We start from the raw sequence: 13,325 nt of genomic DNA, 5'->3' as shown, positions 1-13,325 counted from the left end.
GGAGGTGTGTCTTTGTTCAGTGGACTATGTCCTGGAGGTGTTTCTTTGTTCAGTGGACTAAGTCCTGGGGGTGTCTCTTTGTTCAGTGAACTATGTACTGAGATGTTTCTTTGTTCAGTCTACTAAGTCCCAGAGGTCTTTCTTTGTTCAGTATATTAAGTACAGGAGGTCTTTCTTTGTTCAGTGGACTATGTCCTGGAGGTGTTTCTTTGTTCAGTGGACTAAGTACTGGTGGTGTCTCTTTGTTCAGAGGACTAAGTCCTCGGGGTGTCTCTTTGTTCAGTGAACTAAGTACTGGAGATGTTTCTTTGTTCAGTCGACTAAGTCCCGGAGGTCTTTCTTTGTTCAGTACATTAAGTACAGGAGGTGTTTCTTTGTTCAGTGAACTAAGTCCTGGAGGTGTTTCTCTGTTCAGTGAACTAAGTCCTGGAGGTGTTTCTTTGTTCAGTGAACTAAATACTGGAGGTGTTTCTTTGTTCAGTGGACTAAGTCCTGGAGGTGTTTCTTTGTTCAGAGGACTAAGTACTAGAGGTGTTTCTTTGTTCAGTGGGCTATGTCCTGGAGGTGTTTCTTTGTTCAGTACAATAAGTACTGGAGGTGTTTCTTTGTTCAGTGGGCTATGTCCTGGAGGTGTTTCTTTGTTCAGAGGACTAAGTACTAGAGGTGTTTCTTTGTTCAGTGGACTATGTCCTGGAGGTGTTTCTTTGTTCAGTACAATAAGTACTCGAGGTGTTTCTTTGTTCAGTGGACATACTACTCTTTGTTCAGTGGACTATGTCCTGGATGTGTTTCTTTGTTCAGATGACTATGTCCTGGAGGTGTTTCTTTGTTCAGTACAATAAGTACTGGAGGTGTTTCTTTGTTCAGTGGACATAGTACTGGAGGTGTTTCTTTGTTCAGTGGACTATGTCCTGGAGGTGTTTCTTTGTTCAGTACAATAAGTACTGGAGGTGTTTCTTTGTTCAGTGGACATAGTACTGGAGGTGTTTCTTTGTTCAGTGGACTATGTCCTGGAGGTGTTTCTTTGTTCAGTACAATAAGTACTGGAGGTGTTTCTTTGTTCAGTGGACATAGTACTGGAGGTGTTTCTTTGTTCAATGGACTATGTCCTGGAGGTGTTTCTTTGTTCAGTACACGAAGTACTGGAGGTGTTTCTTTGTTCAGTGGACTATGTCCTGGATGTGTTTCTTTGTTCAGTGGACATAGTACTGGAGGTGTTTCTTTGTTCAATGGACTATGTCCTGGAGGTGTTTCTTTGTTCAGTACACGAAGTACTGGAGGTGTTTCTTTGTTCAGTGGACTATGTCCTGGATGTGTTTCTTTGTTCAGATGACTAAGTACTAGAGGTGTTTCTTTGTTCAGTACACTAAGTACTGGAGGTGTTTCATTGTTTAGTGGACTATGTCATGGAGGTGTTTCTTTGTTCAGTGAACTAAGTCTTGGGGTGTTTCTTTGTTCAGTGAACTAAATACTGGAGGTGATTCTTTGTTCAGTACAGCAAGTACTGGAGGTGTTTCTTTATTCAGTACACTAAGTCCTGGAGGTGTTTCTTTGTTCAGTTGACTAGGTCCTGGAGGTGTTTCTTTGCTCAATGGACTAAGTACTGGAGGTGTTTCTTTGTTCAGTGGACTACGTCCTGGAGGTGTTTCTTTGTTCAGTGAACTAAGTACTGGAGATGTTTCTTTGTTCAGTACACTAAGTACTGGAGATGTTTCTTTGTTCAGTCGACTAAGTCCCGGAGGTCTTTCTTTGTTCAGTACATTAAGTACAGGAGGTGTTTCTTTGTTCAGTGGACTAAGTCCTGGAGGTGTTTCTTTGTTCAGTGAACTAAGTCCTGGGGGTGAATCTTTGTTCAGTACGTTAAGTCCTGGAGGTGTTTCTTTGTTCAGTACACTAAGTACTTGAGGTGTTTCTTTGTTCAGTGGACTATGTCCTGGAGGTGTTTCTTTATTCAGTGGACCAAGTCCTGCAGGTGTCATATCAACAAAGGGTACAATTTGAGAGCAATTTAGTGTTCTCTTTTGCCCCTCTGAGAGGCCAAAGTGAAGGAACATAACGTTGTGGTGAGGTTGAGGAGAGCTGTTCATAAATGACGTGACTGAGTGAAGCCTATACAGAGCTATGTCGAGCCAGAGCGATGGGGAGGGGGAGTGGTCTCAGCCATGCTGGGCTACAATAAAAGAGACCTCATATCTGAGGAGTCCAAACTGTCCAGTAGCACCACCGGTGGCTGCTGTTCCAGGGTTACTGGCACATCTCATAAAAGAAAGAAAATAAAGAAAATAAAGAAAACAAGCTTTTTATTCCGATTCCTTTGTTACCTTGCTAATTAGTGTGATTTTTATTTTTGCATTTCCAGTGAAGAGGCCCCTTGGTGTGAAAAAAAAGAAAGAGAAAATGATCAACATGCTTTGCACCGTTTTTCTTACCCTGACCCTGGCCAGCAGTGTGTACAGTGAGACCAACAGCCCTGCTACTCCACCAGCCTACACAGCAGGTAAGATTCTGTGTGTGTGTGTGTGTGTGTGTGTGTGTGTGTGTGTGTGTGTGTGTGTGTGTGTGTGTGTGTGTGTGTGTGTGTGTGTGTGTGTGTGTGTGTGTGTGTGTGTGTGTGTGTGTGTGTGTGTGTGTGTGTGTGTGTGTGTGTGTGTGTGTGTGTGTGGGTGCAGGGGTGTGTATGTAGTGTCTGAACATGTGTGTGTGCTATGGGGCCTCAGTAAAGTGGTACCATAGACTTATAACAGCAGCGTAATTGTAGTGGTTGGTAATAGAAGCCTCTCTGGGCTGTCATACTCAGTCTGACTCACCATGCTGGCCACTGACTGAGCATAAATCAGCGTGTCACTCACAAGGGCTCACTGTCCACACGTCACAATCTACTAGTTTTACACTGCATATTTGGACAAAACTATTATTTTCAGAATTTAAATGTGGACCAAACCCACCTTTTTACTCTGAAAATTAGTCACTGTTTCCATTGTAGTTCAAAATATTATTATTAGTATACCTTTATTTCAACAAGGAACAAAGACTGAGGCCAAGGTCTCTTTTACAGCTAGGCCCTGCGTATACATGTTTACACATACAGTTTAGGTACAATGAATAAAAAAAACTAAACATTACAAACAAAACGATCACAGATAACACAAAAAAATACAGCAACAGATTACATTTACACTTAGGTTATTCTACTAACAGCACAATAACTTGCATTACCCGAAGCAGTTGCAAGCAATACAAAAATAAAAATGCTCCAATAAATGTTTAAAATGAGCAAGGGGGACAAGAGTCTCAAGTTTAAGTTTAGTCTGCAGGCTATTCCATAGGCAAGGAGCGTAACAGGAAAAGGCAGCCATACCCAACTCTGTGGAAATCGCACGGGCCTCAAGTGTAATCCATGTTTGAGACCTGGTTTTAGGAATTCTAATTCTAATATTGATGAGTGATGATAAATAAGAAGGTAGCTTATTCAGAAGTGCTTTATAGACAAACACGAGAGCATGTTGTTCTCGTCTCATGGACAGCGAAGTCCAACCCACATTTTGATATTAAACACAGTGGTGAGTTCTGTAGCTAGCACCCGTAATAAACCTAAGTGCGATATGATAAGTAGCATCCAGCGATTTAAGTGTTGATGCCGTAGCATGAATGTAAATAATATCCCCATAATCCATAACAGACATAAAAGTAGCTTGCACAATTTGTCTTCTAATTGTAGAGGACAAACATGTCCTGTTTCTATAGAGGAAGTCTAGCTTGATTTTGAGCCGTTTACAAAGTTCGTCAATATGCATTTTAAAAATGGACTTATAGGTCAGAATCTGTCAAAATTGTGTTCTGATAAACTGCAGCTACGTGCTTTTTATGTCTACAATCAGACCACTTGTTCTTTTCTTTCCCACACTGCATTCCTATTAGGAGGGAGTGAGAACGGGGAAATTGGAACAGCACTTTTTCAGACTGCACCTGCTCCAGCTACATCCTTAAGTATTATTTGAAATAGCACCTGTAGCTTAAATCAAATACTGTGGGATATCTCACTGCCAAATGCAATTGTCAAATACCACTAGAAACACATTGGTCTTGCTCAAACCAGAGTCTCAATGGACAAGGTTAAGAGTAGTATGAAATGTAATTCCTTCAGTCTGTCAGGCTGACTCAGGGGATTTGAGCAGTAGCACGGCAGACAGAGAAACACGGCCAAGTAGGAAAAATGCACTTTCTCAGAATCTGTAGATGAGATGCTGTCCTGTCTGTGCAAAAGTGCGTTCTACTCATGTGGGCTGATGATGTCAGAAATGTGTGTGTGTGTGTGTGTGTGTGTGTGTGTGTGTGTGTGTGTGTGTGTGTGTGTGTGTGTGTGTGTGTGTGTGTGTGTGTGTGTGTGTGTGTGTGTGTGTGTGTGTGTGTGTGTGTGTGTGTGTGTGTGTGTGTGTGTGTAGCCCCATGATGTCATAACCTTGGCTCTGGCCGGCACCCAGTCCAAATCTATACAGTAGATCTTTATTCTAACACTATGGAAAAAAAGCCTTAATGTACACTTATGCCAGGGGCATTGCCTGCTCCACTGACTCACCCAGGCCTCTGAGCCTGTGGGAATCCTTAGTGGTACATGCACAGGGTTAAGATTAAAAGCCACAGTAAAACATATAGAGCTGAACTCTAGCCAAATGACTCTCCCTTTCCCACTGAGGTAATGGTCTGTTAACTCTGGAGATTTTGGGGGGCTGGTGCTTAGACAGGACTGGGGATTGGACAGGGCTGGGGTTTGGATAGGGCTGGGGCTTGGACAGGGCTGGGGCTTGGACAGGGCTGGGGATTGGACAGACCTGGGGCTTGGACAGAGCTAGGGCTTGGACAGGGCTGAGGCTTGGACAGACCTGTGGCTTGGACAGAGCTGGGGCTTAGACAGGACTGGGGATTGGACAGAGCTAGGGCTTGGACAGGGCTGCGGCTTGGACAGGGCTGGGGATTGGACAGAGCTGGGGCTTGGATAGAGCTGGGGCTTGGACAGGGCTGGGGATTGGACAGAGCTGGGGCTTGGACAGAGCTGGGGCTTGGACAGGACTGGGGATTGGACATGGCTGGGGTTTGGATAGGGCTGGGGCTTGGACAGGGCTGGGCATTGGACAGGACTGGGGATTGGACTTAAGTGGGGTTTGGTTGGAACTGGGCCTGGGATGGGACTTATACAGGGTTGGGGGTGAGGTTGTGGCTTTGACATAGTTGGTGCCTGGGAAGGGGCTTGGGCTCGGGCTTGTTTGGGAAGGGGTTGGTGCTGTGTCAGGAGGGGGCTGTGATGCTGGTACAGCAAGTGAAGTTTGATGTGAAAGTTTAAAGTAACTGTCCAGTGTTTCCATATTTCTATGAAATATGACCTATAATTAATTAAAATATGAGTGAACATTTTTCCTTTCCCAAAAGTATAATGAACTACTTTAAAAAGCAGATTTTCTGTGTTGTAATGATATGGGCCAACCCCAACAATAGAATGGTGTGGACATATACCGGTCATTAAAAATATTATTGCGAGTAGACCGCTGATAGGCCATCTCAGCCAATGAGGCAGGAGACATCATTCTCTATGAGGAAATATCAAGCATTTTTTAAATGGTCTATTTGAGATACAAGTTTGAGATGTTTTTTAATAAATGTTTTATTTATGCTTTGGCCACAAATACCAGTATAGGATGAGACAACAACATTATTTGTGTATGAGTTAAGAGAATATTAACTTTTAAATGGGAGCTTTTCACTGAACAATTACTTTAAGACAGGTCTGATTTATAAGGCGATGGCGACAGCCAAGAAGTCATGGTGACATCATAGTACCATTCCCAGAGTATGTGTGTGTTTAAGAGAGTTGAGGTGTGTATGTGTGTGCATGTGTTCATACACACCTGTGTCCGTGTATATGAGAGTGAGTGCACGTTTTTTGGGCACGTGCGGGGGTGTGTGTGTAGGCGTGTACCTTGGTCACAGCTGCCTGTTAACTAGATCTCCCTGTTGACTCAGGAGCATAGCTGCAGAGCTGCAGGATGTTGTAAAGGATAGCATGTCTAGCTGGTCGGGGTGGGTGTGGTTTTACACTGGATGACACACATGTAGTTACAGCTGTGTAACATACTCTCTGTATACATACTGTTGCTCCTTCAATGTCTCAAATACCACAGTAAAACTAAGTTAATGAACACTAGGTTAGGATAACATTATGAAGTGCCTGTAGACTCTAAAAATGTATGTCACATGGCAACGTTGGACCATTATGATGTTACTGTCAATGTATTACTCTCTCAGATACAGCTGTTTTCAATCACTCAGTACTATAACATTTTACAGAGTGAGAGAGAATTGTATATGATCGTAAAATGGCAGTAGGTCATGGCTACCACGGTACTTTTTATTGTCATGCACATGTGGTCATTTACTTATTCTCTTTCCTCTTTTTCATTCAACCCCCACCCTCAAAACCCTTAGTTCTAAGGGCCCGGGGCTGGGTTTCTACTAAGCTAACATGTTGATGGTCATACCCAGATCATTGAACTATTTCATTTAACATTTTTGGACCCTTATAGGTACAAAAAATAAATGAGAAAAACCTATTTGATGAAGCATTGAATTTGTCCTTATTGCTGTTAGCCCCGTAGAAACACACTGAAGATGGAGCAGACAGAGAAGGACGATGTCTTACGAGTTCCAATATAGTGACATTTATCATGTTTATCTTAACTTTTGTTGTACAGTAAGTTCATACTATTACCACATATGACTGCGAAGCACTTCTGGACATCAGATTGCCAGTTACTAATCCTTGATTTCAACTTCAACAAGAGTCTTCTGTCATAGAGACTTGAAAGCTGCTATATTATATGTCTTACTGCTGAAAAGTGGCTGGATGATGAAGCTATGCAAGTAGTACTCAGTGGATTCTCCATCCAGTGGCAGGATCGGTCGGTGGATTTAGGGAAATCGAAAGGAGAAGTGTGTTTTTTTTTAATAAATAACAACTGGTGTGCTACTTCCAGTGCAAAGGAAATCTCTAGCTTTGGCTCACCTGATACCATCCTACTGCAACAACCCTCACACGGCAGCCCCTCAGGGGTGTGTGCTTAGTCCCCTACTGTACTCCTTGTTCACCAACAACTGTGTGGTCGCACACGACTCCAACACCATCATCAAGTTTGCTGATAACACAATGTTGATAGGCCTGATCATCGATGGCGATTAGTCAGCCTACAGAGAGGAGGTCAGAGATTTAGCGGTGTGGTGCCAGGACAACAACGTCTCCCTCAACGTCAGTAAGACCAAAGAGCTGATCGTGGACTATATGAGAAAGTAGCCTCCCGAGTGGCACAGAGGTCTAAGGCACTGCAGTGCTTGAGGCGTCACTACAGATCCTGGTTTGAGCCCGGTCTGTGTAGCAGCTGGCCTTGACCGAGTGGCCCATAAGGTGACGTACAATTGGCCCAGCGTCATCCGGGTCATGGGAAGGTTGGTGCCTCTTTAATTTGCTCTAAATCTCTCTACATCTGTCTCTTCCTCTATTTGAGAGATGAGAGAGGCCTGTAATTTTCATCATAGGTACACTACAACTATGACAGACAAAATGAGAAAAAAAATCCAGAAAATCACATTGTAGGATTATTTATGAATTTATTTGCAAATGATGGTGGAAATAAGTATTTGGTCAATAACAAAAGTTTATCTCAATACTTTGTTATATATCCTTTGTTGGCAATGACAGAGGTCAAATGTGTTCTGTAAGTCTTCACAAGGTTTTCACACACTGTCGCTGGTATTTTGGCCCATTCCTCCATGCAGATCTCCTCTAGAGCAGTGATGTTTTGGGGCTGTTGCTGGTATTTTGGCCCATTCCTCCATGCAGATCTCCTCTAGAGCAGTGATGTTTTGGGGCTGTTGCTGGTATTTTGGCCCATTCCTCCATGCAGATCTCCTCTAGAGCAGTGATGTTTTGGGGCTGTCGCTGGTATTTTGGCCCATTCCTCCATGCAGATCTCCTCTAGAGCAGTGATGTTTTGGGGCTGTTGCTGGTATTTTGGCCCATTCCTCCATGCAGATCTCCTCTAGAGCAGTGATGTTTTGGACCCACTGGATTTGTAAATTATAAGTGAAAGAATCTGTCTGTAAACAATTGTTGGAAAAATTACTTGTGTTATGCACAAAGTAGATGTCCTAACCGACTTGCCAAAACTATAGTTTGTTAACAAGAAATTTGTGGAGTGGTTGAAATACGAGTTTTAATGACTCCAACCTAAGTGTATGTAAACTTCCGACTTCAAGTGTATCTACCTCAAGTACCTCATACCTCTTCACATTGATCTGTTTTTTGTACTTGTATATAGCTCCATTCTTGTGTATTTTATTTTATTCATATTTTATTCCTCTTACTCAGCATGGAAAAGTTTGTAAGCAAGAATTTCACTATAAAGTCTACACCAGTTGTATTCGGTGCAAGTGATAAATACAATTTGATTTGAATAACAGATTCATACATGGAAAGAAAGATGTGTGTCGTAGAGAAAAACAGAGAACACCATCATATTCGTGAGAGTCTCGTATTTCCATCGAGGGGCCATATTAGTTTGTACAATTCAGATGTTTTTTGGAGAAGACCAAAAGGTGCTGTAGCTCTGCCACCTCCCACAGACAGATTTCGATTAGTAAATAAGTGGGGGAGAAATGGTTGGTAATGCTTTCATGAAATGTTTGTATATGTTACATTGACATTTTAGTCATTGAGCAGATGCTCTTATCAAAAACCACTTAAAGGAGCAATAAGGGTTACGTGCTTTGCTCAAGGGCACGTTGACAGATTTTTCACTAGTCGGCTCAGGGATTTGAACAAGCAACCTTTCCGTTACTTGCCCAACGCTCTTAACTGCTTGGCTACCTGCCACCCCAATTAGGGGGAACCCTTGACCCCAAACAAATAGCCATGTGTAAATAAGCTAAGGCTTGATAAACACTGAGTATACAAAATATTAGGAACACGTTCCTGATATTGAGTTGCACCCGCTTTTCCCCTCAGAACAGCCTCAATTCGACGGGGCATGGACTCTACCAGGTGTCGAAGGTGGTCCACAGGGACGCTGGGGTCATGCACGCCTGGTGCTTTTGATGAGGAGCCATTGTGTCATTCTATAGCAGAAGTGGGATAAACTCTTTGGCGTGCGTTTGGTGGGTAATGAGGGGAGGGGTGAAGGAAAGAGTGGTTGGATTTAGGGCTATAGGGGAAGATTAAATGTGTAAGGCAGCCCCACTACTAATCATTAAATCAGTCTACAGGATAGCTTGCAACTGATCATGTACAGTATAGGCCATGCTAGTAAATCCAGCCACGCGTCGACTATATGCTCTGTGTGCATAGAAGAATTGGGTTGAGGTGGGAAACAGGGGTGGAGGAAGAGGGGTGGGGGTGGGGAGATGACTGAACCGGGAGGCAGTTAACCTGGAGTGCCTGGTAGTGATTATTGCATCCATGTTGAAAAGTATTTTCCCGTTGAAGAGCCAGTAGAACCGTTTTCAAGTCATGGCTTTGGTATGGCTCAAGAAGCCCGCGGTTGTATGACTCTCTGAGTGAGCCTTCGCCAGACAGATGTGGAACAGAACCCAAGAGAGATACAAAAGAGGAAGAAAAATAGAGGAAGAGACAGATGTAGAGAGATTTAGAGCAAATTAAAGAGGCACCAGGAGATAGTCAGGCACAGAAGGAGAGGGAGGAAGGGATAGTGGCTAGGATGCCACTGGGGACACCAGTTAGTACTGACATAATTTGATCTATCACTCAAAAAGGGATTTAGTTTTTACCAAATGCTGCCGATTATTTCTCCAGACATATTCTGCTCAAAGGGAAGGGGATGTGAAAAGTCTGCTTTGCATCAAATCAAAGTTTATTGGTCGTGTACACAGTTTGGCAGATGTATAGCAACAATGCAGCAATATCTAGCGATACAATAACAATTCACACCTAATCCAAAAATTAATCCAAAAAGAACAAGAAATTAAGAGCTATCAGAACGAGGTTGGTGGAATGTTAATGTTTGTGGCACCTTAATTGGGGAGAACTAAGTGGAATGGTAGCTAATACATCAAACACATGGTTTGCATGGTTTCCATCTGTTTGATGTCATTCCATTTGCTCCATTCCAGCCATTATCATGAGCTGTCCTCCCCTCAGCATCCTCCACTACAGCAATATCAGAACAAGCAATGTCAGCAGAGGTGTGATACCCATAGGCGGTACAGGGGCATGTGCCAACAGATTTGTCCTGTTTAAACATATACATACACCAAGCGTACAAAACCTTAAGGACACCATGACATAGATTACCCAGGTGAATCAAGGTGAAAGCTATGATCCCTTATTGATGTCACTTGTTAAATCCACTTCAATCAGTGTAGATAAAGGGGAGGAGGCAGGTTAGAGGGATTTTTAAGCTTTGAGCCAGTCGAGACATTGTGTATGTATGCCATTCAGGGGGTGAACGGGCAAGAAACAATATTTAAGTGCCATTGAACGAGGTATGGCAGTGGGTGCCAGGCACACCGGTTTGTGTAAAGAACTGCAACGCTGCTGGGTTTTTCACACAACAGTTTCCAGTGTTAATCAAAAATGGTCCACCACCCAAAGGACATTCCGGCCAACTTGACATAACTGTGGGAAGTATTGAAGTCAACATGGGCCAGCATGTGTAACGCTTTTGATACCTTGTAGTCCATGCCCCGACAAATTGAGGCTGTTCTGAGGGCAAAAGAGGGGGTTCCTTGGCTGAGATAGGAGAACCTGCCATGAGAACAACAGTCTCTACAGCACTTCACCAATCTGGGCTTTATGGGAGAGAGGCCAGAAGGAAGGCACTTTGGCCTGAATGAAAAGCACTATGTCTGGAGTAAACCAGACACATCTCATCACCCGTCTAACACCATCAGTACCGTAAAGCATGGTGGTGGCAACATCATGATATGGGGATGCTTTTAAGGAGCAGGGACTGGGAGGCTGGTGAGGATAGAAGGAACAATTAATGGAGCCAAATACAGGCAAATCCTTGATGAGAACTTGATTCAGAGTGCCAACGACGTGAGACTTGGGCAAAGATTTATGTTCCAACAGGACAATGACCCCAAGCATACAGCCAAAGCAACGCTGGAAGGCTTCAGAACAAGAATGTGAAAGTCCTTGAGTGGCCCAGCCAAAGATGACTTTAATCCCACTGAAAATCTCCCCCATCTAATTTAACAGAGCTTGAGAAAGGCTGCGAGGAATAATGGGAGGAAATCCCCAAATCCAGATGTACAAAACTGATACAGACATACCCAAGCTGTAATTGCCGCCAAAGGTGCTTTGACAAAGTATTGACTCAGGGATGTAAATTACATATTTCTGTATTTCCTTTTCAATACATTTTCAAAAATGTCTAAAAACATGTTTTCACTTTGTCATTATGGGGTGTTCAGATGGTTAAGAAAAAAATATATTTAATATATTTTGAATTCAGGCCGTAACACAACAAAATGTGGAATAAATCAAAATATATGACACAAGTCATTTTTCCAATAATTGTTTACAAACAGATTATTTTACTTACCCTGTATCACAATTTCAGAGGGTTAGATGTTTACATACACTAAGTTGACTGTGCCTTTAAACAGCTTGGAAAATTCCAGAAAATGATGTCATGTGTTTGGAAGCTTCCAATAGGCTAATTGACATCATTTGAGTCAATTGGAGCTGTACCTGTGGATGTATTTCAAGGCCTAACTTCAAACTCAGTGCCTCTTTGCTTGACATCATGGGAAAATCAAAATAAATCAGTCAATGTCTAGTTCATCCTTGGGAGCAATTTCCAAATGCCTGAAGGTACCATGTTCATCTGTCCAAACAATAATAGGCAAGAATAAACACCATGGGACCACGCAGCTGTCATACCGCTCGGGAAGGAGACGCGTTCTGTCTCCTAGAGATGAACATACTTTGGTGCGAAAAGTGCAAACCAATCCCAGAACAGCAGCAAAGGACCTGGAGGAAACCGGTACAAAAGTATCTATATCCACAGTAAAACGAGTCCTATATCTACATAACCTGAAAGGCCACTCAGCAAGGAAGAAGCCACTGCTCCAAAACAGCCATAAAAAAGCCAGACTACAGTTTGCAACTGCACATGGTGATGAAGATCATAGTTTTTGAAGAAATGTCCTCTGGTCTGATGAAACAAAAATAGAACTGTAGAACTGAGGATCGCAAGCTGAAGAACACCCTCCCAACCGTGAAGCACGGGGGTGGCAGCATCATGTTGTGGGGGTTCTTTGCTGCAGGAGGGACTGGTGCACTTCACAAAATAGATGGCGTCATGAGAAAGGAAAAGTCAGGAAGTTAAAGCTTGGTCTCAAATGGGTCTTCCAAATGGACAATGACCCCAAGCATACTTCTAAAGTTGTGGCGAAATGGCTTAAGGACAACAAAGTCAAGGTATTGGAGTGGCCATCACAAAGCCCTGACCTCAATCCCATAGAAAATGTGTGGGCAGAACAGATAAAGCGTGTGCGAGCAAGGAGGCCTAGCATCCTTACTCGGTTACACCAGCTCTGTCAGGAGGAATGGGCCAAAATTCACCCAACTTATTGTGGGAAGCTTGTGGAAGGCTACCTGAAACATTTTACCCAAGTTAAACAATTTAAAGGCAATGATACCAAATACTATTTGAGTGTATGTAAACTTCTGACCCACTGGGAATGTGATGAAAGAAGTAAAAGCTGAAATAAATAATTCTTTCTACTATTATTCTGACATTTCACATTCTTAAAATAAAGTGTTGATCCTAACTGACCTAAGTCAGGGAAAGTTTATTAGGATTATAAGTCAGAAACATTGAAAAACTGAGTTTAAATGTATTTGGCTAATGTATGTAAACTTCAGACTTCAACTCTATCTTTGGCTAGCGAGTGTATTTAAGAAGAGGCTGATGTGAGGTGACCATTGACTGCTCTGACTGGCCCAGGGTGCTGTTTTTCCTGGGAATCTTGCCAAGGCTTTATTGATTGGGGCAACACCAATGGTGAGGGGGTCATGGACCAAGTGCATCCATCATGTCTTGGCATGGGCTTAGAGAGATGTGTGTAGGCAACCACTAGGTGGAATCCCCACAAAGCACCACTCTCATGCAGACTTAACAGAGGTCAGGGAGATTGTGGGAACTCACATGGAGTGACTAATAGCACCTACTTCTCTGAACTGAAGGGTAGCATGACTAATTGCACCTACCTATCTGAATTGAAGGGTGGCATGACTAATAGCACCTACCCCTCTG

General features: G+C 43.0%; 1 protein-coding gene across 2 annotated transcripts in view; it reads left to right on the top strand.

Moving 5' to 3' along the window:
• The first annotated feature begins 2,213 nt into the window (after positions 1-2,213).
• The window catches only part of LOC118375014 (hyaluronan and proteoglycan link protein 1-like), a 22,645-nt gene continuing 11,533 nt past the window's right edge, over positions 2,214-13,325 (top strand). For both annotated transcript variants that reach the window (XM_052461214.1, XM_052461213.1), the window contains exon 1: positions 2,214-2,497. In XM_052461214.1, coding sequence (XP_052317174.1) covers positions 2,398-2,497 — 100 coding nt within the window. In that variant the 5' untranslated portion in view covers positions 2,214-2,397. The remainder of the gene's footprint in view (positions 2,498-13,325) is intronic.

The sequence above is a fragment of the Oncorhynchus keta genome, chromosome 14 (genome assembly GCF_023373465.1).
Source record: "Oncorhynchus keta strain PuntledgeMale-10-30-2019 chromosome 14, Oket_V2, whole genome shotgun sequence".
Classification (NCBI taxonomy): Eukaryota; Metazoa; Chordata; class Actinopteri; order Salmoniformes; family Salmonidae; genus Oncorhynchus; species Oncorhynchus keta.
Note: the sequence above shows the minus strand (reverse complement) of the source record. Positions and strands in the feature narration are given on the sequence as shown.